A 27,937-nucleotide genomic window follows, 5' to 3' on the forward strand; every position below is an offset into this window, starting at 1 on the left:
AGCGCCGGTAGATAGACACAATAAAAAACACACAAACACACACACAAATTTCAAGCTTTCGCAACCCACGGTTGCTTTATCAGGAAAGAGGGAAAGAGAGGGGAAAACCAAAGGATGTGGGTTTTAAGGGAGAGGGTAAGGAGTCATTCCAATCCCGGGAGCGGAAAGACATACCTTAGGGGGAAAAAGGGACAGGTATACACTAGTGAGCGCGCGCGCGCACACACACACACACACACACACACACACACACACACACACACATCCATCTGCACATATACAGACACAGGCAGACATATGTAAAGGCAAAGAGTTTCGGCAGAGATGTCAGTCGAGGCGGAAGTACTGGGGCAAAGATGTTGAGTGAAAAGTGATGTACGAGGGGCGGCAACTTGAAATTAGCGGAGGTTGAGGCCTGGTGAGTAACGGGAAGAGAGGATATATTGAAGGGCAAGTTCCCATCTCAGGAGTTCTGATAGGTTGATGTCAGTGGGAAGTATCCAGATAACCCGGACGGTGTAACACTGTGCCAAGATGTGCTGGCCGTGCACCAAGGCATGTTTAGCCACCATCCTCATTACCAACAAACACTGTCTGCCTGTGTAGTTCATGCGAATGGACAGTTTGTTGCAACCATTACACCAACAACCTGAAAACAGCTTTCGCATCCCGCAACTACCCTTCCGAGCTGGTACAAGAGCAAATAACCAGAGCCATTTCCTCATCCCCTCAAACCCAGAACCTCCCACAGAAGAAACCCAAAAGTGCCCCACTTGTGACAGGATACTTTCCGGGACTGGATCAGACTTTGAATGTGGCTCTCCAGCAGGGATATGACTTCCTCAAATCCTGGCCTGAAATGAAATCCATCTTTCATGAAATCCTCCCCACTCCAGCAAGAGTGTCTTTCCGCCATCTACCTAACCTTTGTAACCTCTTGGTTCATCCCTATGAAATCCCCAAACCACCTTCTCTACCCTCTGGCTCCAACCCTTGTAACTGCCCCCAGTGTAAAACCTGTCCCATGCACCCTCTCACCACCAACTACTCCAGTCCTGTAACCCGGAAGGTGTACACGATCAAATCAGAGCCACGTGTGAAAGCACCCACGTGATTTACCAACTGACCTGCCTACACTGTGAAGCCCTCTATGTGGGAATGACCAGCAACAAACTGTCCATTGTCATGAACGGACACAGGCAGACAGTGTTTGTTGGTAATGAGGATCACCCTGTGGCTAAACATGCCTTGGTGCACAGCCAGCACATCTTGGCACAGTGTTACACCGTCCGGGCTATCTGGATACTTCCCACTGACACCAACCTATCAGAACTCCAGAGATGGGAACTCGCCCTTCAATATATTCTCTCTTCCTGTTACCCACCAGGCCTCAACCTCCACTAATTTCAAGTTGCCACCCCTCGTACATCACTTGTCACTCAACAACATCTTTGCCTCTGTACTTCTGCCTCGACTGACATCTCTGCCCAAACTCTTTGCTTTTACATATGTCTGCCTGTGTCTGTATACGTACAGATGGATATATATATGTGTGTGTGTGTGTGTGTGTGTGTGTGTGTGTGTGTGTGTGTGTGTGTGTGTGTGTGTGTACCTGTCCCTTTTTCCCCCTAAGGTATGTCTTTCCGCTCCCGGCATTGGAATGACTCCTTACCTTAAAAACCCACATCCTTTGGTCTTTCCCTCTCTTTCCATCTTTCCTGATGAAGCAACCATGGGTTGCGAAAGCTTGAAATTTGTGTGTGTGTTTGTGTGTTTTTTATTGTGTCTATCTACCAGTGCTATCTCATTTGATAAGTCACAGCATATTTGTTTTTTAATATATGACTTTGTTAATTGTACTTTTTGGAACTGATAGCTTAAGGTAAAGATGGTACAATAAAAGAAGAATATTTTTGATAATTAAATTGATAACAGCATCTTTCCTGATGAAGCAACCATGGGTTGCGAAAGCTTGAAATTTGTGTGTGTGTTTGTGTGTTTTTTATTGTGTCTATCTACCAGTGCTATCTCATTTGATAAGTCACAGCATATTTGTTTTTTAATATATGACTTTGTTAATTGTACTTTTTGGAACTGATAGCTTAAGGTAAAGATGGTACAATAAAAGAAGAATATTTTTGATAATTAAATTGATAACTGCAACTCGAAATTAATATGAATATTCTGACAAGATCAAATGGTAATTGATAATTTGGGAATTTTGTGAGAATTTATATTTCAGGTTTTACGGAGGTAGTAATCTAATTTCAGTGAAGTAATGTAATAATTTGAGACAGTTTCCATCCCCTTCTCTTATTATAACCAGTAATTATGTAACAATGTTATGATAAGTAAAAATATATGTTTTGTCATGTTGAAAAGGGAACTGGATCAAACTGTTGGTTATAGGGGCACAATTTCTATTGTCTTTGTATTATTTTAGGTAATTTTGTGTGTCAGTTTGAGAAGTAAGTACTGGGTGTCCATAAATAAAAGTTCCAGTTTCAAAATGTGGGGCTGTAGGGGGAGGGGAGGGGGGGGGCAGGAGTGGAGAGGAAAGTTGAAGGGGAATGGGAGGAGTTGGGGTGGAAAGAGGATTTAGAGGTGGGCATGGGTACTGGATTGAGAGAGGGGACGGATATAATATGGTACACCACCAAGCTACGCTGAAGTGCAGGTATGGGTATTGAAATACAGAGACATGTACACAGGCAGAATATGGCGCTGTGGTCGGCAAAGCCTATATAAGACAAGAAGTGTCTGGCGCAGTTATTACATCAGTTACTGCTATTACACTGACAGGTTGTCAAGATTTACATGAGTTTGAACGTGGTGTTATAGTCGGTGCATGAGCAATGGGACACAGCATCTCCAAGGCAGTGATAAAGTGGGGATTTTTCCCATACCACCATTTCATGAGTGTACTGTGAATATCAGGAATCTGGTAAAACATCAAATCCCCAACATTGCTGTGGCCAGAAAAACATTATGCAAGAACGGGAACAACGATGACTGAAGAGAATCGTTTAATGTGACAAAAGTCCAACACTTCCACAAATTGCTGCAGATTTCAATGCTGGGCCATCAACAAGTTTCAGCGTGTAAACCATTCAATGAAACATCATCGATATGGGATTTCGGAGTCGAAGGCCCACTCATGTACCCTTGATGACTGCACAACATTAAGCATTATGCCTTGCCTGGGCTATCAACACTGACATTGGACTGTTGATGACTGGAAACATGTTGCCTGGTCAGACGAGTCTCATTTCAAATTGTATCGAGGAGATGGACGTTTACGGGTATGGTGATAACCTAGCCCGTCCAGCTAGCTGTGCAGTCTAATGCGCTGCTTCCCAAGCGGGAGGGCATGCTGGTCCCCGGCACAAATCCGCTCGGTGGATTAGTGTCAAGGTCCAGTGTGCCCGCCAGCCTGTGGATGGTTTTTAAGGTGGTTTTCCATCTACCTCAGCGAATGCAGGCTGGTTCTCCTTATTCCACCTCAGTTACACTAAGTCAGCAACTGCTGTGCTAACACTGTCTCCACATACGTGTACACCGTAATTACTCTGCCACGCAAACATTTGGGGTTACACTCGTCTGGTATGAGATGTCCCCGGGGGGAGGGAGGGGTCTGAAGGGGGCTGAACCACACAATAACCCTGGGGTCGGTGTGGGGTGGCGGTGGAGTGGGTGCACTGCTGTGGCCTGATTTGGGTTTTGAACCACTGAGGGCTACAGCGGGATGAAGGCTCTCTATCGTTTCTAGGTCCTCTGTTTAATACACAATACAATGATGATAACCTCATGAATCCATGGACCCTGCATGTCAGCAGGGGACTGTTCAAACTGGTGAAGGCTTTGTAATGGTGTGGTGCATGTGCAGTTGGAGTGATATGGGACCCCTGACACATACATAAGCATCCTGTCTGATCACCTGCATCCATTCATGTCCATTGTGCATTCCAACAAATGTGGGCAATTCCGGATGTGGGCAATTCCAGGGGGACAATGCAACACCCCACACATCCAGAATAGCTACAGAGTGGCTCCGGGAACACTCTTATGAGTTTCAATATTTCTGCTTGAGCATATCTGGGACACCTTCTGATGTGCTGTTCAGAAGAGATCTCCACCCCCTCGTACCCTTACGGGTTTATGGACAGCTCAGCAGGATTAATGTGTTAGCTCTCTCCAGCACTGTTTCAGACATTAGTTGAGTCCATGCCATGTCGTGTTGTGGCACTTCTGCATGCTTGCGGGGCCCTACATGATATTAGGCAGGTGTACCAGTTCCTTTGGCTCTTCAGTGCATATTATGTACTTAACCAAATACTTCAATATTACATGAATATCCATTAAATTCATATTAATGTAGTCTTACTGCTCATAGCATGTGAAGATCTGAACCAAACATAATACATTCTATATACATTTTCAAGTATGGCACATGAGTGCACTATATTATGTACCTAAACCACATATTGCAGTATTACACAAATAACATTAATTTCATATTTCTGTACTTTTATTAAAGACAGCGTGTGAATATCAGAACCAAAATATAATTGGTTCTACATAGATTTTCAAAGTGACTTACCTGTACAGTTATTTTACAGATAATGAAATATCACATCCATCAAAGACTATTAGACATTATTAAAATGACAAAATTATTATCTATTGTTGAAAGGTCCTGTGAGACACATCTACACGATCCTTTTTTAGTTCAAATTTTGTCGTACATCCAAAAATATTTTATTTGTATTCTGTTTTCAGAGTACTAAATTGTATCTCTGTATGAGGGTGTTATGAACGTGTATTTGTGGATATGTTAAGCACCTAGCCAAATAAATATTTCCTGGTAATGCCCTGGTAATCCAAAAATCATGTGGCTCACACAATAGTGCCAGTTTGTTACAATCTCTGCCACTGTTATGACAAGTGTTAACATCTTTTGATGCAAGAGTGTGATAACTGCAGGTCACAGCAATGTATTGGCTGCTAAATACAGGGTGGCCCAAAAAGGATGGTCACATTTTAAATAACTATAACTCCATCAGTTTTACAAATTAATTTTATTCAATTACGTAACTAAATGCTCCCAGGCACCCAATTACAAGAACTAACCACAAAAAATCATGTACGGAAAATGACTTCCGGAAGATGGTGTCCTTCCTCGGTGATGCATTCCACAAGTCTTTCCTCGAAATTTTCCATCACTTTCACTACTGTTTCTTCTTGAATTGCCATAATTTCCGCACTGATTGCCTCCTTCAGATCAATTAAGTTTCGGGGCTTCTGTACGTAGACTTTTGACTTTAGGTATCCCCAAAGAAAAAAATCACAGGCTGAGAGGTCAGGTGATCTCGCGGGCCAGTGGACATCTCCAAAACGCGAGATGATGTGGTGGGGGAACATCCGCCTTAAAACACACATGGAGTCATTGGCTGTGTGGGCCGTGGCCCCGTCCTGTTGAAACCAAATTCGATCTCGATTTACATGTAACTCTCGCAGTTTCGGCACCAAAAAGCTACGTAGCATGTTAACGTAACGTTTCGAGGTCACTGTGACTGTAGCGTTGTTCTCCTCAAAAAAATAAGGACCAACAATCCCCAATCTTGAAATTCCACACCAGACTGTTACCTTAGCACTATGAAGAGGCTTTTGGTGCAATTCTCTGGGATTATCTGCTGCCCAGTACCTGCAGTTTTGTTTATTGACATAGCCGTCTAAATGGAAATGGGCTTCATCTGACATAAGAAGCACAACATCATTATTAGAGTACAAGATGTCAAGCATTGATTCACAAAATCGTCTTCGCTGCTCAAAATCATGATCATACAGCTTTTGCGTGATCATAATTTTGTATGGGTGAAACTGTAACTCACGGCTTAAAATACGCTGCAACGAACTACGGCTGAGGCCTAAAGTTTGAGCACGACGCCTAGTGGAACGACGCGGGCTTTGCAGCACTGATGCTCTAACATCATCAATGTTCTGTGGAGTAACTGCCGTACGTGTACGCCCTGTAGATTTACCACTTTTGACAGACCCTGTTGTCCGGAATGCAGTCACCCAACGTGATATGGATCTGCGATCTGGAATGGGTCCATCACGCGCTACACCAAAACGTTGTCGAAACAATCGTTGCACAGTAATAAACGATTCATCATTTCTGAAAAACTGTTCCACAGCAAAAACACGATGCTCGACCGTCCACTGCGCCATCTCGTGGCAAACTGGGTGTAATGGCCGACTTGCAGACGGCCGGCAGTGGTCCCCCCTCCTCACCTTTCAATGGTACTACGCAGTTCAAATCCGACCATCCTTTTTGGGCCACCCAGTATGTCCTACTGTGTGTTAATGGTTATTCACTGAGCACAGTGTCAGATATAGTGAAAGTAATGTTTTCAAATACTCAATGACTTATTGTTCCTATGCCCTGCACTGCATGATAACAAGTTTTATTAATTTTCAATGCAACATGCACTTGAGAATGATTACAAAGCAAAAATCATGATTTTGTGAATTAAATGAACAGTAATTTACATTCAAATGGCAGAAATTTCTTTCAAAAAGTTCTAAATCACTAGTTCAAAAATTGTTCAAATGTGTGTGAAATCTTATGGGCCTTAACTGCTAAGGTCATCAGTCCCTAAGGTTACACACTACTTAACCTAAATTATCCTAAGGACAAACATACACACCCATGCCCAAGGGAGGACTCGAACCTCCGCTGGGACCAGCCGCATCACGAGTTCCCCATGAAGGAAAAATGGATAGTGCTTTCACCAGCATTGTGCTCTTTCAGCAAAGATGCTATGGACCGCTGTCCATCCTACTTTACAAAGCAGAGAAGCCTCTGAACCCTGTGTTCTGTGAAGAGTCATCGACATCCATTCATTTAGCACCTAGTGGTAGTTTCACTGTCCTTCTGCCTCTTTCTGTAGAAGCTCACAACAGAACCACATGAACATTCAACCAAATTCATTGTTTTCAAGATAATCGTTCATAGGGTCTGCTTAATAATAATCTGCCCTTTGTCAAAGTTGCTTAGCTCAATGGATTTCCCATTTGCAATCCATATCCTCACTAGGGTGATCACCTGCCCATGTCTGCTCCACTTACATACTTTTGTTACTGTGTCAAGTGCCAGCAATGCCACCAGGTGACATGCAAGGTCATAGTGAGCACTGGTCATCATGTTTTGGCTGATCAGTGTTGACAGTGTACATAACAGAAATAAACTTGGGGACAATATTATATAAAGACAAGAGCGCGTAGATGAAGATAAGATGGCAAAAATGATATTGGGAGAAGAATTTATCAAAGCACTGATTGACCTGAGTACAAACAAAGCCCCTGGAGTAACTCATATTCCCCTGGAGTAACTCATATTCCTTCAGAATTGTTGAGATCCTTGGGAGAGTTAGCCTGGTGTGTAATCTATATGAGACAGGCAAAATCTGCTCAGACTACATGGAGAACACTCATTCTAATTCCAGAGAAACCAAGTGCTGTAAGGTATGAATACTACCAAACCATCTGTTTAATAAGTCATAATTGCAAAATGTTGACACAAATTTTTAAGGAAGAATGGGATTTTCATAACACCAGCAGGAGCTCTGCGCACTTTGTGCACATGTAGTCAAAAGCTGTCATTATGTTACCAAGGAAAACATGTATGAGCTAAATCACAGTTTAATTTTAGTTTATTTAAACAACAATACAAAAAACTTATATTACATTGCCAATTTACTATTTGATTAAACAAATCAGAAACTTTCATATCATTTTATTACTGCAGCTGACATATCAATATATTACAACACTTTTTTAAATACATACTGAATAAAAACACTCTTTCGCTGCAATATAAAAGGACAAAGGCTTTATATATTGAAAAAGTATCAGTTATCACAAAGTTCCTTCCATCTACACAGTTAGTTGTCTTGCACATTTTTGGGAAATGCTTCACACTTCTCACTGTATGCACTGTTTTTACATGTCCTTTGCAAACAAAGCTATGGCATGAATTACACCTTAAGGTAGTAGATGTGTTTCTTGCTTGTCCACATGTCGCACACAGACCTCTTTTCTTGGTGGTAGGCTCCTCAGTTCTTTCAACACATTGATCTTTTTATTCCACAAGGAAAGTTGCAGTGTTGGCAGGAAGTGAAGGTATATCAGCTCTTACCACTAGTTGAGACTTCATAAGAGACTGTGCTAAATCTTAAAAAAAAAAAAAAATCTCTTCTTTTTTGGATTTGCCTCATTTGCATGAAAAATCATTTGAGCATTGATTCTTGCTATATCCATAAGAGCATAGGATACAACCAATCACCAGCTTCTTGTCACCCGTGCGACAGAACACGCACCTCCCAGTTGATCGGCTGTGTCGACTCCTTTCTTTGTTATATTTCAATCCAAATCTATCTCTGGTTTACGTGTAACTTCATCAGTGGTTCCAAAATTGTGTGTAGTTGAAAGTAATATAACTGCCTTGTTTTGTTTCGGTACATTCAAAAATTAGTGTCATATCATTCTGAAAACCAAATAAAAAGGAGTGGTTAGCACTACATTTCCCAGGTAAATATTCTTGTCAGATCTTGTGTTTGTTTTTTATCAACGTGTTGATGCATGTTAGTCGCTTATTCAAAAGGGAGTTGGCTAAGGAATAGCTAGTGTACCAATTATCCATTGTAACACTTCTTCCTCAGCCTTCAGTGTGGGTAACTAGCCTTCCTACAATACCATGCTCCTTTAGGTTGTTTTCCACAATATACTTCAAAATCACTAGTGAAGAATGTTTTAGCATCTTCTAAAGCAAAATTCTTTATCCCGTACTTCACTGGTTTGTTTGGGATATACTAAACAAAAGAACAGCGACCTTGAAAAGCTTGCACCTTTTTGTCTACTGTCACAAATTGTCCTACATTATAAGCGTTCTTGCAATTCACCATAGAGGCATCCAACATTTGCCTTATTGCAGCAAGTCTATTAGTTACTCTTCTTTCTTGCCTTGTACTCTTGTCGTCAAAACAGATACATCATAAAAGGAACAGAAATCTTCTGTGCCTCATCACAGCTCTCATAATCTCCATGCCAGTAGCATCTGCTGTCCACAGTTCAATGACATTTGTGTGGTTTGCTTTTTTAGTCCTATTGAGATACAGCAATCCCAATGATGCCATTATTTCACACCTTGTAGTTTTTTAGCATCTCTTTCTCTGGAATATTGTACACATTCTTTCTTAGATTGAATGTATATGTTCGTGTATTTTACAATTTCATCAATCATTTCCAGGCCAAGTATAGTTCATAAAGCCTCTGTTTCACTTGTGACCCCTCTGGTAACACGTGCAGGCCCATGGAATATTTTCACAATTTTTTCTTTTTGTTTTTGAAGTCACAGTAGGACATATTTTATTCCATTTACATGTTCTGTCCCTCCCAATAAAAATATCACCAGTGGAGAGTGGCTCTTCACAGTCATCATCTGAATTGTGGACTTGATCAGAATCTGAATCGCGGTCACTTTGTGTGATAAATTCCACTTCTTCTTCAGAATTGTCTGATACAAGGCTGAACTCTGGATCCCCATTGAGTAACCAATCAAGCTCATTGTCTGTCAGCTTTGATCTCGCCCTGCACAGTGATATACCCGCTTGTTATGTGTGACCATTTGATTCAGTTAAAAAGGAACAAAATAAAAGTGAAGGAAAAATTACTTACATGACTTGGAATGTGGCGTACTTTGTACATTAAGATGACACACTCACAGTTTATTTTAAATAACTGTAACTCACGAGAACCTATGACAACACAACTTCTCACTGTGCTACCTGAAATAATAATTGCTATTGTAAAACAACAATGGAACTGTGCACGACAATGTTCTTTGTGGTTGGCACACTTTATACAGAGGCGCGCCTGCTTGAGAGTTAAATTCACTCTTGTTATTAACCACAAATACAGTTAGGGGTAAATGTATTGGTACATAACTGTGGAGAATCCCAAGGTCCCAGAAGAGGCTGCAATAAGATGTACGGTTATAAATTTTACATGCTATCCTTACCAAGCACTTTTATAGAATAAACACTTCTTTGACCTTTGTTGTGTTGTCTCAGAAGACTATGCCACAGCAAAGAACTGTGTAAAAGTATGCTAGCAAGCCCAACGGGAGGTCCACACAATGACTGAGACTTCTAAGTGTAAAGCTGTCAGAAGTGAGCTTTTTGGTTAGGTCATCCACATGCTGGTGTCACCACAGTTTACTACACATCTGTATGCCAAGGGAATTTACACATCGAGACTTATCCAATGTTTGCCCATTGATCACTACTTCAGGTATGTGTATGTCATTTTATTTGTTTGTAATTGCATACCATAGGTCTTTGTAGGATTATAGATCAACTATTTGCTGTGAGCCAGTTGTAAATTTGCCCCATTATTCCCCTGGCTCTGTCTGCTATGGGTGTGCAAACAGCAGACATTTTCAAGAGATGTCCATCATACTGGGCAAATCACTGTCTTAATATATATACAGCTGAGACTATGTTTATATATCTGAAAACTCCTGCCAGGCCCCTAGACCAAAGTGGACCAAACTCATTTCCGCCAAGGAGACCAACACAGCGGCATTTATAACGCTCTAGCTCTAATACTTGCAGAGATACAGACATACAATAGCATCGACCGGCATTATCCACCTACTGCGCAGGGTAGCCTACACGTCAGGTCCCTTATGGGTAATCAGGTAGGTAATCTGCCATATGTGGATGTATTACCTCCCCCCTAGCATATGCCCATCCATTCCCTTCCTTCCGCAGCAAATAATGTGTCGTTTCCAAGTTGATGACCATCAGTACATCGTAGTAAGAATACTAAATGCAATGTGATTATACACCCAGAGCGTGCCCCACATTGTGTGGTCGCTGGACGTACACCATGCTCTTAGTGCAGGTATAGACCACTGTATACACCCAGTTTGAAACACTGTATCATTGTATTCATCCAGTGTGAAATAGCTATTTGCTTCCATCACCATTATACTTATGTACAAATGCTGCATTCATTATGTATCTGACAAGGATGTGCGACATGGCTGAATAGCGTTGATACGTCCCAACAATAGACATATAGTTGGCAATGCCTGGGGGAAGGTTGAGATGGAGAGAGAGAGAGAGAGAGAGAGAGAGAGAGAGAGAGAGGTAGGAGGGGATGAGAAGGGACAGCGGGGGCAGGAGGGGATGTACAGAGAGGAACTGGGAAGAGGAGATGGACAGAGAGAGGAGAGGACGAGACGGGCAGAGAGAGGGGGGAGGTGTAGATGGACAGAAAAGAGGGAGGGAAGAGCATATGGGCTGAGAGGTGGGAGGGAATGATGGGCTCATAGGAGTTGTGCACTTTGTATAAGACATACGTGTACACAGGTAGAGCAGGGGAAAAGTCTACTGTAGATTATGAACAGGAGTAAGCCAATCACTAAAACTTTTGAGATGTTGCATTTAATTTATTCTCTACTCCTAATTTAGTCTTATACCTGTAGCACCATTTGTTTATGTGGTCATCTCTTCTGTATGGTTATGACATTACTCCAAAAATGCATTTAATGCCAAAACACTTTAGTTTTGCTGGTATAATTTTTAAGGTACACAGCTGAAGGCCTTGGCAAGATCACAAAAAAGATCAACAGGGCAATTTTTATTGTTGAGTTCTATCAGAATCGCATTTGTGAGATTAGATATTGCTTTCTCAGTAGAAAAGATTTATGGAAGCCAACCTCTTGTTTCACATACTTGCATTGACTACTGATAAGGATACTATTAGAGCTACATACTTAGGGTACTTTCATGCAATTTGTAATATCACATCATTCTTTGGGGGAAAATGTCTGAAAATATTTCTTGTTGCTTAGAAATGAGTAATCTGAATTCTTCGTGGAGTATGTCCACAATATTCATGCAAGATTCTCTTCTGAAAATTAGAGATTCTTATAACAATATCACAATAAATCTTTCCCCTTAAGTAGTAATCAGAATTATTCCCTAAAAAATAGAGCCTATAAAAAGTCATAATACAAGATCAAAAGATGGCTTGCACAACATTTAAAAAAAAACAAATGTGAGACTTGTGCACTTCTACATCTACATCTGTGCTCTGCAAACAACTGTTAAGTGCGTGGCAGAGGGCATGTAGCATTGTACCAGTTTTTAGGATTTTTACCCATTCCATTTACATGTGATGTGCAGGTTATCAAAAGTGTTGTTAATGCAACACCTCAATTTGACAGCCAATTGAAGAAACATGTTTTTGAAGAATCTATTTATTTACTTGGTTAATATTTAAGGTAAATAATTAAGCAGATGGAGTTCAATGTATTACAGAAATGACACATTAGCTAAAACTTCATCCAATCTAGCATGTAACAAAACTTGATGAAGTGCTTAATTTTCAATTGTAAGATATTTGAATTTAGTGCAATTGAGATATGCATGAATTATAATAAGTCATTTCATGTTCACATCACTTCATTGGAGTCTGCTACATGGTCTTTTGTTTACAGCATTGTAATTCTGCCATGTAAAACTTCACTCATTCCACATTTTAGGAATTCATTGCATCAATGGACTGGATATAAAAATAAATAAAATAAAACTGAATGATGTCTATAAAATTCTTCTGTATGTTGCTTTTAAGTAACACCCAGTATGAACCTTATTCCTGTTTCCAAATTACATCTGGTTTGTGAAAGTTTCTAGCAATTAGTGTGCACTCTACAGGATATTAGCCTGATCAAATAATAGAGATGAATCACATAATAATCTTAACAGTGTTTATTTATATGCCTAATTTCAGTTCTACCGCTTTCAGCATTGTTTAGTTCCATTTTAAGTGGACTTAAAAACATGAAAACAATAATCTCGTGCTGTGTGCACTCATTTTTTTTTTAATTTCTAGATATACTAGTTATAATATAAAAAAGCATATTGTTTCCTTTTACCTGCGAATTTGGGAACTGAGTGTCTCAGAAACCAACACAAAATCTTCATCGTCTGATAAAAGTACACCATTGGCAAAATGCAGCTTTTCAAGCAATACTTCACTTGTATTCGTTGTGGGGCTATACTTTAGCAACCTGTATTAAGAAGAGACAAGTGAAAATGTATCTGACATCACAGTTAAAAGACTCATTGAAATAATTAAGTGGAAAAATAATGAACATGGCCTTATATTACACAGAATGGAATTACTGCCACTGGTGAAACATAGACTACACTCATTTAAAATGTAGCTGTCAGGGACAAAAAAAAAAAGGGGGGGGGGGGGGGAACATTACACGTGGGAAAAATATATCTAAAAACAAAGAAGATGTGACTTACCAAACGAAAGTGCTGGCAGGTTGATAAGACACACAAACAAACACAACATACACACAAAATTCTAGCTTTCGCAACCAACGGTTGCTTCATCAGGAAAGAGAGAAGGAGAGGGAAAGACGAAAGGATGTGGGTTTTAAGGGAGAGGGTAAGGAGTCATTCCAATCCCGGGAGTGGAAAGACTTACCTTAGGGGGAAAAAAGGACAGGTATACACTCTCACACACACATATATCCAATATCCATCCGCACATACACAGACACAAGCAGACATTTGTAAAGGCAAAGAGTTTGAGCAGAGATGTCAGTCGAGGCGGAAGTACAGAGGCAAAGATGTTGTTGAAAGACAGGTGAGGTATGAGCGGCAGCAACTTGAAATTAGCGGAGGTTGAGGCCTGGCGGATAACGAGAAGAGAGGATATACTGAAGGGCAAGTTCCCATCTTCGGAGTTCTGACAGGTTGGTGTTAGTGGGGAGTATCCAGATAACCCAAACGGTGTAACACTGTGCCAAGATGTGCTGGCCATGCACCAAGGCATGTTTAGCCACAGGGTGATCCTCATTACCAATAAACACTGTTTGCCTGTGTCCATTCATGCGAATGGACAGTTTGTTGCTGGTCATTCCCACATAGAATGCGTCATAGTGTAGGCAGGTCAGTTGGTAGATCACGTGGGTGCTTTCACACGTGGCTCTGCCTTTGATCGTGTACACCTTCCGGGTTACAGGACTGGAGTAGGTGGTGGTGGGAGGGTGCATGGGACAGGTTTTACACCGGGGGCGGTTACAAGGGTAGGAGCCAGAGGGTAGGGAAGGTGGTTTAGGGATTTCATAGGGATGAACTAACAGGTTACGAAGGTTAGGTGGACGGCGGAAAGACACTCTTGGTGGAGTGGGGAGGATTTCATGAAGGATGGATCTCATTTCAGGGCAGGATTTGAGGAAGTCGTATCCCTGCTGGAGAGCCACATTCAGAATCTGATCCAGTCCCGGAAAGTATCCTGTCACAAGTGGGGCACTTTTGTGGTTCTTCTGTGGGCGGTTCTGGGTTTGAGAGGATGAGGAAGTGGCTCTGGTTATTTGCTTCTGTACCAGGTCGGGAGGGTAGTTGCGGGATGCGAAAGCTGTTGTCAGGTTGTTGGTGTAATGCTTCAGGGATTCTGGACTGGAGCAGATTCGTTTGCCACGAAGACCTAGGCTGTAGGGAAGGGACCGTTTGATGTGGAATGGGTGGCATCTGTCGTAATGGAGGTACTGTTGCTTGTTGGTGGGTTTGATGTGGACGGACGTGTGAAGCTGGCCATTGGACAGGTGGAGGTCAACATCAAGGAAAGTGGCATGGGATTTGGAGTAGGACCAGGTGAATCTGATGGAACCAGAGTTGAGGTTGGAGAGGAAATTCTGGAGTTCTTCTTCACTGTGAGTCCAGATCATGAAGATGTCATCAATAAATCTGTACCAAACTTTGGGTTGGCAGGCCTGGGTAACCAAGAAGGCTTCCTCTAAGCGACCCATGAATAGGTTGGCGTACGAAGGGGCCAACGTGGTACCCATGGCTGTTCCCTTTAATTGTTGGTATGTCTGGTCTTCAAAAGTGAAGAAGTTGTGGGTCAGGATGAAGCTGGCTAAGGTAATGAGGAAAGAGGTTTTAGGTAGGGTGGCAGGTGATCGGCGTGAAAGGAAGTGCTCCACACAAAATGTGTGTTACAGATGTAATTACAATTCATATTAGATGAACCATAAAACATCACTAAATCAGCAATAACTGTTTTGTGTACGTGATCTATGGTCATCAGAAACTTTACAACTACAACTCATTTTAAATGCAGTCGACAATGGCAAACACAGTGGGATGTAATTATAACTCATATTTGATTATTCATAACATATCGCCAAGTCAGGATCAATACTTTTCTATAAATGCTATAAATTCTTCAGAAACTGTACCACTGAAATATAAATATTTACCTAAAGGGAACATCAAAGTAACAAAACCATACTGTATCCAAAAAATTGAGTATTTGCAGAAAACTGCTGGTCTGTCAAGGACAAAGAAAGAAAGTACAACTGTAGGGAAATGAAGAACTGACAATGAGTTGAAGACTAAGGGGAAAAAAATATGCACTCGGCTTATTGAAGGAACTATCCCGACATTTTCATTATGTGATTTAAGCCGGCCATGGAAAAATCAAGGTAGGTACACAGGTATTAGAAACTCACTTACCCCAAGTGGTGTCCAGTGTCTTAATCACTTTGCCTCATCACTTAATATGATACAATAGAAACAAAACCAATATCTGAATCAAAATGAAAACTCTCAAATTCAAAGAGATGCCTGTGTAATGTATAGTTGCTATACTATGTAATCTTGATGCAGCTATAGTTTCACATTGAATGTGTTAATAAGAAGAAATGTTTGTTTTCATTTGTATTAATCATAATTTGCGTGAGTTAGATCTGCTTCTCCAGCAAAGTGAAATAGAAAGTTAAATGTGCATTCAGGTACATGTGCTCTTACTGGTATGAGTGGTAGCAGCAGCTACACGGACCCTTATAGATACAAGTCCATAATTTAAAGCTATCTGAATGTAAAGATTTCCTTTGTCTGGAGAAGCCAAGTAAAAATAGAATATAAAACTTCAGTAATAATTGTATAAAACAGAAAATTCAGTTAAAATGGTTACAATAACACAGAGATGGAAAGGGTGACAAGCACTTAATATCAGGAAACATAACCCACAGCACAGGCAACAGAAACGCTTACAATAGATAATAATAATACTCCTATTTTGCAACTACACAGTTCTTTTTCTTCAGGGATGAAAGAGGGATTGACAAGAGAGGGTTGAAAAGGGAGGACAAAAGGGGCACATCAATCAGCCTCTCTTGAAGAGCTAATTCCTAAGTCTAGAAGTATTATTTTCTATTTTAAATTATTCTATTAGGTGTAATGTGAGTTACTCCTTCTTGAGGTAAATACTGGTCAGCCTTTTTGTTGATTTGCAATTTTAACCTCAGTATTAATCATGACACTTTCATATGATTTGTTGACTCAAAAAAAGTGTTCTACAATGTAGAATGATACAAGATGTTTGAAATTCTCAGGAAAAATGAGTATAAGCTGTAGGGAAACATGGGTAATGTACAGAGGAAACAACACGAATAGAAGACCAACTGAGGGTGCTCAGATTAAAAAGTAAGATCAGGGCGCAATTTTGGCCCCTGTTGTTCAATCCATTCATTGAAGAAGCTATAACAAATAAAAGAAAGGTTCAGGAATGGAATTAAAATTCAAGGTGAAAGGATGTCAATGATAAGATTCATTTATGAAATTGATTGTCTGAGTGTAAAGATTTCCTTTGTCTGGAGAAGCCAAGTACAAATAGAATATAAAACTTAAGTAACTGTCAGTGAAATTGAAGAAGAAATACAGCACATGCTGAATGATCGGAACAGTATAAAGAACACATTATATGGGTTGAGAATACATCAAAGAAAGGCAACAGTAATGAGGAGTGACAGAAATGAGATCGTAATAGGGATCAGTTAAACTGCCAGCTACTGCTGAGGGGTATATCAGTTCCTTCACACCTCCCCTTCCTTTCATTTAAGGGCCAATGAGAAGCCTTTGGGCTAGTTAGCTTAGTCCTTAAAGTTTTGCCATCATGCCATTTCTGTCACAAATGCCTTTCAGGCAGCATTGTAAGAAACAAAAGCTACTGAAGAGACACTTATTGTTAACAGCTTTGTTGGTAACCATTGCTTGCTTACAAATTTGCTGTATGGAACTGTTATACAGTTGGGAAGAGAGCTGTAATTTTCATCACATAATGTAGTTATTCTTGTGTGCAAATTAAAACGAATAAGTTACAAGACACATGCAACCAAACATAGGGAGTCATACATAAATTTCTTCATGGCCTTAAAGAAGAAATGAAATCTAATCAACACTGTAGACTGCAATGGCAAAGGTGTGTGGTATTTTACTCCTAACAGTACAGAGAATATGTGCAGCAGCACAGGGAATGGAAAACTGCAGATACGAAATGAATTTTCAATCTCCAACAAATCCAAGACTGCCATTGATTTGGAACACATCCAGAAATGTTGTTCATTGAACTGTATTGGAATTTTGTGACTATGATAAGGAACCCAAAAGGCAAAACAGGCAGCTGATGTTTTACACAGCAAGACTGCTTTCACTGGTGGCCACTTCCAAACTGGCAAACCAAGAACTTGACCATCCAATTGCTGAACATGCTGTGATCCACAACATGAATGACATCAGCAGCTACTTCACTACATGAGACATTTTGATACTTCCTTCCAGCACTAGTTTCTATGAACTAGCAGGTGGGATTTGTCTCTACAGCATATCCTGTGCTCTTGCAATCCTGCTGACCTAAACATCCACCACCTTGTTTCCCATTGCCTCACCTTTTCCCTTCTCTCTTCTACTCCCACCAGTCCTTCCCCATTTAGATTGTGTAGTGTCTTCTCCTACACCCCCCCCCCCCTCCAAAGGGCAGATTTTCTCTCTCTCCCATACTCCCCTTAACCTCTCCCTCTGCCTCTCTCCTCCATTTTCCACCCTCTCTCCTCCCACATCCCTCACTGTTTCCCCCTTCATCTGCACCCTCATCTCTCCCCCCCCCCATCCTTCCCCCACCCCTCCCTCTCTCTACCTTCTATATGCCATACCCTCTGAACTCATTCTGTCTTGTTGTGCAGCCACTGATTCATCTGTTAAAAGGCCTGCCTTGTACCATTCCGATGCCCCCCCCCTCGACTTGTGCATCCTTCCCTACCCCCTCCCCAACCCCAACAACCCAGCAACTACCCTCAATAACCGATAACCAACAGTCAGTTTCATCATGGCTGCAGGCATTATGGGTGTCATTGAGCTAGTGTGTTTGAATGTGAATGTGTACACTTTTACTACAGATAGAGTACCAGCTCGAAATCTAATGCAAATACTACAGTCTGTTGAGTGTTTCTAAGCACCATCCATTATTCAGCTATAGTTGAGTGGTTGCCTTTCCTCTATTTTATATAAAAATAGTAGTATATAAGTCAAACACTTCATCTCTAAGACAGTATGTCATTTTTTCCAGACAGGCTACTATTTCACTACAGTATTTTCTAAATACTTTCTTGGCACACAGTTTCATAGCCATCATAAACTGTATAAAGAAGTCATCATCCACTTCTGACTGTAAGACCTTTATTGCAATTCACTGTCTGTCAATCTGGGTTATCCTGTCATCTTCAAATGAGTGCCTTGTAATGCATTATGTATACAGGTATCAGACAGCATTGTTTGATGGCATAGTTTCTAGGTTTGGTTTGACATGCATGATACTTTGGATTGAAGTCTTATAATTTGGGACAGCTGAAGTATATGACAGGGACACGAGTGGGGGGGAGGGGGCGGGGGGGGGGGGGCAAGTATGCAGAAAATGTTGAGGGGCGGCTTTCTATACTTGACTCTCGAGCCACCAGTTTTGCTACTCATTAGTACAGTGATAAAATTAACATAAAAACTGATGACCACGAAGTAGACAATGTAAAGAAATTATGCTACCTGGAAAGCAAAATAATGCATGACAGAAGAAGTAATGAGGATAAAAAAAAAAAAAAGCAGACTAGCACTGACAAAGAGGACACTACTTGCTAAAAGAAGTCTATTATTATTAAACATAGGCATTAATTTTAGGAAAAATTTCTGAGGATATACATATGGAAAACAGGATTATATAAAGTAAATCATGGACCATGGAAAAATTAGAAAAGAGGAGAGCCAAAGCATTTGAGATATGGTGCTATAGAAGGATGTTGAAAATAAGAAAGATAAGAAATGATGTGATTCTCTGCAGAACTGGCAAAGAAAAAGTATGTGGAAGCCACTGGATAGAAGGACAGACTGGATGATGTGACATACTTAAGACATCAGACAATAGCTGCATTTGTACTAGAGGGAGCTAAAGACAGTAAAAACTGAAGGCTGAAGGGGAAGGCATATATTGGAAAACATATTTTAAGAAATGTCACCAAAGATACATCATGATAGTATAAAAAAGAAATTAAATATAGAATGCAACACATATCATTCAAAAACCTGAGAATACAGAAAATTGCTTTGACACTGAGTGCATTTCACAAGTCAGGGATAAAGACTGAAGAAAACAGGAACAAAAATGTAAACAGACACTCACAGACTGTAAAAGAAATGAAAAGAAATAATGGGAAGGAAGAACCAATCACAAGAGGAGGCCGGACAGGGATTTGTAACCCACTCTTACCTATCCTTAAAAAAAAGAAAAAGAGAGAGAGAGAGAGAGCAAGATGGAGTATGGAGCCAGGAAAAGAGAAGGAAGTATATAAAAAAGAACTATATACAAGAGAAGAGTATATAAAAGTGAAGGACATATATAAAAATACTAAGGCAGGTTATGGAAGTGAGGAGACTTGAAAAACAAGTGATAAAATTTAGCAGAAGGTGAAGCCGGATGTATAATGGGAAATACATGCTTGTGAGAGAGCCGGTTTACAGATGCAAAAGCACTGGACGAGAGGATCCTAGGTGTCATCATGATCCTAGTTAAAGTGTTGTAGACCTTCATTACTGACTGGCTAATACTGATTAATACTTGTGCTATCATTTTTGCTGGCAATTGTTATTCATGTCAATATAATATTGCAGGGTATTTGTCGTTCCATGGAGTCTGGAGCTTCAGATGCCTCCTCTTTCTCATGGTAATTCCTCCCATCAATGATTTCAATGTGATATTCCACAAGGTACATGTAGTGAAGGGTAAAATTGCAAGAACAATGTGACAAAAAATTGATTCTGATGGCATACGAAATCCATCTGCATGCCAAATTGGGGGAACAGTTAGGACACATTAAGATTGAGATAAGTTTGGTCCTTTATTAGTACAGAATTTGTGTGATGATGACAACAAGTCTTTACGGAACATAACACTCAACATAGAAGGGATGGTATTTATTTATTTACATAGTTTACACCCACATTGGAGCACTAAAATCAAATGTAATACAATAGAGTCTACAATTAAGTGTGGGTCTTAGCAGTCAGCAATTTCTTTGTTTCCCAAAATTTCTTCATTCACTGTGATCTGCTTGCTTGTTCTTCTGAAGATATGACATACTTTTTCCATTCTGATGGCTTGAATGTCAGCCATATGAATTTGTTCTTCAGAAGCAGTTTCTCTTCTCTGTGTTGAATTTGGTCTGTGGTGATGTTCAATTCATCCAGATCACTTTGTACTTCTTTAAACCAGATGTTTTTGGTTTTACTGTTCCAGAAGTAGTCAAAAAGTTGCTTCAAGATCCTAGTATTTGGTAAGCAAGATATGTGGCCGAAAAATGCAATTCTTCTTTTCCGCATTGTATCAATAATGGATTCACTTTCTTTGTACACTACTGACTTGGGCAAAAGTTTCCACTGCCCATTAACTTGATGTTTTTTACTGATAATTGTTCGGAGTACTCTTCTATCAACTTTCTGCAATTTGTCAGTGTTATGAATAGTGTTTCACTTGCATATGTTGCTTCCGGTTTAATGACGGAGGAGTAATGTCGAAATTTAGCATTTATTGAGAGAGATTATTTTTTGTAGGTTGGCCATGTGGTTCTCTGTGCTCGCTGTAGTTTTAATGTTCTACTACCTATTGGTGCTCTTTCATTACCATTCCACGTAATAATCTCTCCAAGATATTTAAACTTTTTTACTGCTTTAATTTTTTGATCATTATGGAGTATGATATGGAATATGTCAACTGGGAAGCTGGACATCATTTCTGTTTTCTCAAACAAGATTTGCAATCCAACCTTTGCCATTAATTGTTCTAGTTGTTCTATCTGAACCTTTGCTTCATCAGTATTGTTTACTAACAACAGCAAACCATCTGCAAATGGAAGACAGTTAAGTTGAATCTTTCTTCCAATCTTACCAGATGGTGGGCATATCTTGTTCCATTCACGGATGATTTTCTCCAGCACACAACTGAACAATAATGGAGACAATCATCCGTCATCTTTTTGAAGGTCAATATGAATCTCAAAAGGTTCAGAGAATTCATCTCTGAACCATACTCTATTGTAGGCTTTTTTAAAATCGACAAAGGTGATCACTAGCTTCTTGTTCCTGACCCTTTGATGTTTCATTACCCATTTGAGACTAATAATTTGATCAGGACAGCTTCGTCCTGGATGAAAGCCTCCTTGATTTTCACCTAGTTCACCATCAAGCTGTTCATGAACTCTGAAATACAGAACCCTGGAAAAAATTTTATAAGTAAGAGCCAGCAGGGATTGTAGAGAGTAAAATACATGGCGGTTATAATTAAAGTTCCAGTTTCAAAACAAAGTAAAAAAGAACCACTACTCAGCATGCTGTGAAATTTGAATGGAATATTATAAAAGTAGGGGGAAACATTACAGTGACAAAAAAAAAAAACTTAATGAAAATTTTACCACTAGACAGAACTGTAAGCAGCACAATAGGCACAACAAGAGATGCAGGGTACATAGCTTTTTCTCAGTTTGCATCTGAGATGCTTAGCATAGCTGTCTGAATGCAGGATCACGTGCTGCTGGTAAAGGCCTTGTACAAGAAGGGTGACTGTGTTATAGTAGCTCTGCAGAAGTTCCAGATGGGTATAAATAAAGGTGTCGGTCTGACGTCTGCTAAGGGTCTGAAGAAAATGATAACAAAATTCAAAAAGACATGTTCTTTCCAAGTGTAATGTGGCAGAGGGAGAAAAACAACTGATACAGCATCAGTAGAAGATGTAGCCACAGCACTACAGGAGGGGTCAAGCGGAGGTGTGCAATCATGCAGTGCATGGGGAATTGCCTGAACTTTGGATATGCTTATGAACATGTGCATAAAATTCTCTGAAACATCCTGCATTATTATCCATACAAAATTACCCATGTTCAGGACCTGCCAATAAGACAAATGTTTGCTCTAGAGTTTCTTGTTTGCATGGAAGTGGATAATGAATGGCCATGGACATTCTGTGGACAGAAAAAGCCCATTTCCATCTCTATGGACATGTAAACATGCAGAATTGCAGGATATGGCTAACACAAAATCCGCTCACACATCAAATGGTACCCCTTCATCTGCAAAGGATGGTGTGGGTTGATGTCATCAGTATCATAGGGCCATATTTTTCATGGATGTGCAGGTGGGATCATTTTTATGCAAGATGGCATTCCTCCACACATTGCGCAGCCAGTGAAACAGCTGCTACAGAGGCATTTAAAAAATGCTAGAATTATCAGCCACCATTTCCCTACAGCCTGACCGCCCAGATCACCTGATCTCAATCCATGTAACTTCTGGCTTTGGAGTTACCTGAAGGATTTTGCATTCGGTGCTCTGATTACAAACATAGCTGAACTGAAGACACACATTGCACAACACATTCTGAACAGGACCCCTGAGACACTCCAATCTGTTGTGAAAGATGCTGTTCCTGAATTTCAACTTGTGGCAGAAAATGGAGGACAACGTACAGAACATGTCTTGTGCCAATCTCATGATAATTAAAAACTGATTTCATTGTTGCTTTTTATGTGGTTTCTTACCTCTGTACAATTAAAAACTGCTTTGGTAGATGAGGTTACCTAGCTAACAGTGCTACAACTACTGAATGCCAAACCTGTGCTGTCATACACATTGCACAGTATGGTTGGTTTAAGGTGCACCTCATACCATAGCTGAACCTTATGATGCTTACACCACCATCTAGTGGGAACATTTTCATTAATTTCCCCACCATGTGACATTTCCCCCTTCTTCATAACATTCCATTCAAATTTGACATCATTCTGAGCAGTGGTTCTTTTTTCCCAGTGTTTTCAAACTGGAACTTTAATTATAATCACCCTGTATTATCATTTACTGTTACGAGGGCTTTCAGTAAGAAATGCAACATATTTTTCTTGCTTGGCCAATTTTGGATGAAAAAAATGTCAAACTTGATGGACATCATGGAATATACCTGCTTTTAACCCCATAGTTTCATGAAGTTCCTGCATGTAGTGGCACTATACATAGCCTTCAAAATGATGTCTGTAACGGGAGGTGATCAGAAAGCTGTCATTGAGTTTCTTTTGGTAGAAAACCAGAGCATCACACTGGCAGAATGTCTACACAGATCTGGAAGTGAACAAATGCATGGTGAGGCTTTGAGCGAGGCATATATCATCACAGCAACAAAGTCTTGCGAACCTTTTCTCTCTCTGTATGCAGCCAGCCACACACAGCTGTGACACCTGCAATGTTAGAATGTACAGACACTCTCATTCAATATGACTGATGGATCACAATGAAACACCTCACTGCTCAGCTGGACATCTCTGTTGGTATTGCTGACACACTCGTCCACCAGTTGGGGTACTCAAAGGTGTGTGACCGCTGGGTTCCTCTCCACCTGACAGAAGGCCATAGAGAGTAATGAAGGTACATCTGTTTGGCCCAATGAAGGATGCACTCCATGAGAAGCACTACATGGATTAGATGGAGGTTATTGAGGAAGCAAGACATTGGCTCTAACATCGACTAATTGTGTGGTACCATGCAGGCGTACAGGCCTTCCCAGTAAGGTGCCATATGGCCATTGCATTAAATGGAGATCAAGTTGAAAAATAGGTGTATTGGACTCCTGAATAAAACCGAACTGCTTTCAGAAAAAAATGTGTTACATTACTTATTGAACTTATTGAACTTACAGACTTATCCATCAGTTACAGAAACCTCAATGTCAAGGAAAATGGTTAAGAGCTTCACATTAAGGACAAAGAGCTTTGCACTCCATATGTAAAGCATTTTTAGAGATAAGTTAAGATTTCAGGTTTGCAATGGTTCCAGATGACAAAGAATACACTGGAACCAGAAGACAAATGTCGATGGTGCCCACAACAGCAGGGGGGGGGGGGGGGGGAGCTTATAATTCATTTGTTGGATACAGGCTAGGTAAACATGGATTTGCTGAGCTGGACTGGTTAGTGCCGCCAGCCCTCTGTCACTGTAACTTCTGTGCATGCTTCACTGACCACCATGTGATGCTGCAGTTGAATATAAGGTGTTACATGGACCAGGGATCTTGGATTAACCATTTCACTTGGGAAGACGAAATGAACCTCGCTAAAAACCCTTCAGTTTTAAGGTGTGCTGCATGCCTGACATGATGCGTGGCTGTTGAGGGAGAACAGTGGTTGTATGGCCACCCATGCTGAAGGAACTACTTCTGGCTCCTATAAACTTTGTGTCTTTGCTCAGGTCTGCATTCAACTTGGAGCAGAGAGTGTAGGATATTCAAAGAAGAAAAGAAAATCCAGAAATTGAAGGTGACTGAATGTTTCCACAAAGACATCACCTACAGATTCTGATACCAAGAAATGCTCTTGCAAACACGCATGCAAAATAGCAATGCTGATGAAACTGCAGCTGTCTCCATGCAAACTCCAATGGCAAGCACTGCTTTTGCCACTGACATGGATGCCACATTGGAAGGCCAATTGCTGAAAATTAATTTACCACAGCCAAAATCGGTGTCATCAAATCTCAAAGAGAAGACTAAGGAGAATCGTGCCGTCCAGAAAGTGGAATCAAAGCAGGTGGACCATCAGATCCAGAAACACTCAGAGGATGATGACTCAACCATGGACTTTGATGTTTGGTTCAATGAAGCCTTGATATCTCTTAGTTCTCCCTCTTCTGAAGTGGGCTCTCCTACATGAAGAAGAACATGAGAAAAGCATGAACCTCCCAGATAAATGACTCCTGTGCTTCAATAGGACATTAATGGGTACAGAACACATATGGAGGAGCTGAAACTGTTGGCGCAGGAGAGACCCCTCCATATGTGTCCACAGCAAACACATTTTAAACACAGCGACACCCTTGTGCTCAGGGGATACAAACTCCATCAAAAGAATGACCTCAGTGGACAGAGGGATAAAGATGGAGTGACTGCCTTTGTGAACAACACTTACCACTCCACCTCTGTCTTTCTCAGAACATATATTCAGGCAGTTGCTGTCACTGTGTATATTTCATTCAATGTTACAATTTGTAGTGTGAAAACTGCCACTCAACAAAATTTTGGCTAGAGTGGCTCGTTCTGAGCTGATTTCACAATGTCTGCAATCCTTCCTACTTGCAGGAGATTTTAATGCACACAATGTGCTATAGGGATCTACACTGACCTGCTGCAGGGGTCAAGTTATCGAAAACACCATTGTGTCAGAAAAGTTATGCCATTTTAATGCTGGTGGTAGCACACAATTTAGCAGTGTCATGGGGTCATTTTGCCCATAGATCTTGCTTCCTGTTCTCCTGCCCTTATAGATCCTGCTCACTGGGAAATGGTCAATGGCTTGGCATTCAAGTGACCACTTCCCTATCTGGATCCACCTTTCAGACACAGGTGTCTCTGAAAGGAAGCAAGTAGGTGGCTGATGATATGAAATATAGGAAATAAAATGTGTTATTGCACCACATTTTGTTAGAAATTAAGTGAAAAGTAGAATTCCCCTTCCAATTTATATTGTAAAGGAAGGGTAACACTTTCTGAACTGAGCAAGCATTGTTTTACTATATTAGTGTTGTGTTCTGTGAATACTTTGAATGTTATATATCATCTATCAAAACAATGATGCTTTGGAGGGTCTGATTCTTCAGTTTTAGAACATAGTCTCTACACCACTACTTTGAATATTCATTCATGAGTAGTGCTCTTTTCATAATTTTGTGACATCTTAATGCGATGCCTGGGCTCTGGGGTCCATATTCACTAGTATTCTTCCCTGGTTTTGCAATTTTTTTTTCTCCATTCTGTTATTTAGCTACCACTCTATCTCTCCCTCTTTCTCTTACTTTGTTGGACCATAATTTCTTTTGTTTTCTTCTCGTCACAGAATCTGTGTGTGTGTGTGTGTGTGTGTGTGTGTGTGTGTAAATGATGTGGATGAGATTTGATAAAATGTGTGTTTAAAAGATAAGTTAACACTTTTGTATATGAGCATGTGTGCTACTCAACAGGGCTTACAGGGAGAGTGATTGTCTCCTCTTGTGACATTTTATAGGCACTTATACTAGTTAATCTGGCAGTAATTAAACAAAGTGAAATGCTAAAGCGCACAGAAAATAATAAGAAATCTACATAATAAACAACCATATGGTTATAATAGAGGGAAACATTCCACGTAGGAAAAATATATCTAAAAACAAAGATGATGTGAATGATGTGACTTACCAAATGAAAGTGTCGACCTGCCAGCACTTTCATTTGGTAAGTCACATCATCTTTGTTTCTAGATATAATAAACAACCATATATATTTATAGGGCATAACACATAAATAAAGATAGCACACTACCATATGTGAGTTGCCCCTAAATGTTTATTATGATGACTTCTCACACTTCATAAACACACTGTCATGATACCCCATTCTCACATGAACCTTACACTGTCAATCAGTACTCCAATGTTGCATTCAAGATGTTGAAATGCATATAAATGAATACAAAATAAACTCTTGCAAATCACTTGGTTGTACCATGATAATATTTGGCTTCAGCCTTTGTCACTACTCAAAGAGAAGCCTACATTTAATGAAGGAATACCTGCCACTCCCATCTCCTAACAAAGTATATACACCATCTTGCAGAGTTACATCTGATGAAGAATGGCTCCAGTAGACAGTACCATCACGGGCAACATCAACACTATTTATTAGTAATGGTTTTTTCCCATTTATAGGAATATCTGCAGATACCAGTTTAGTAACCAAACCTGCAAAAAAGTTAATAGAAACATAATATAACAACACTTCATACTTGACAGAAAGTGACATTACAGTCTCTGGTATAGGGAGGAAAAAATTTCCAAAGAATATGCAATACCTACATGTTGACTGCACCTAAATCTTTGTGTCTTTTATCAGATTCCAACCACAGGCATGTGCTACAAAGTCAGTCAGTAAGAAGGTAATAAGGGTCTTTTTCAAAGAATGTACTCTTTACGTGGCCATTTCAGAACATTTCACTGTAATTTTTTTATTTTATTTATTTATTTATTTTTTAACAAAAGGTTTGAAAGGAAGAATGATACCAGGTTTATTCAGAGAGCACTTGATGAAATAATAGTACACACACTATTCTCTATGAACTACAAGGGGCAGACAGAATTATCTGAGTTCTTGGCTCATACCAGCTCATGCCATGAGAACATATGAAGACATGTAATTTGCATGGTCTTCTAGCAAGATGTAAAAAGGCATCCAATAAAACCTTTGAATGTAGCCTATGTAAATAAAGAAGCTTCAGCTTGGAGGTAAATTGTGTGATCAATAGAAGTGCTTCTAGACAGATATTTACTCTCATTGGTTTCCGTCATCAGATTGGTAATGTATGCTTGTCTATTCATTTAAGGACTTTCTCAAAAATGCACTGTGAAGAAAAGTTATCTTCACGTTTTGAGTATACTAAGCTTTGAAATGTTACATTACA

At 40.1% G+C, this 27,937-nt stretch overlaps 1 protein-coding gene across 1 annotated transcript in view; it reads right to left on the bottom strand.

Moving 5' to 3' along the window:
* Positions 1-27,937, bottom strand: part of LOC126197214 (adipocyte plasma membrane-associated protein Hemomucin-like) — a 117,680-nt gene that overhangs the window by 10,517 nt on the left and 79,226 nt on the right. The window contains exons 5-6 of the mRNA XM_049934623.1: positions 27,053-27,221; positions 13,010-13,144 (exon numbers count right to left, since the gene is read on the bottom strand). Coding sequence (XP_049790580.1) covers positions 13,010-13,144; positions 27,053-27,221 — 304 coding nt within the window. The remainder of the gene's footprint in view (positions 1-13,009; positions 13,145-27,052; positions 27,222-27,937) is intronic.

The sequence above is a fragment of the Schistocerca nitens genome, chromosome 1 (genome assembly GCF_023898315.1).
Source record: "Schistocerca nitens isolate TAMUIC-IGC-003100 chromosome 1, iqSchNite1.1, whole genome shotgun sequence".
Taxonomy (NCBI): domain Eukaryota; kingdom Metazoa; phylum Arthropoda; class Insecta; order Orthoptera; family Acrididae; genus Schistocerca; species Schistocerca nitens.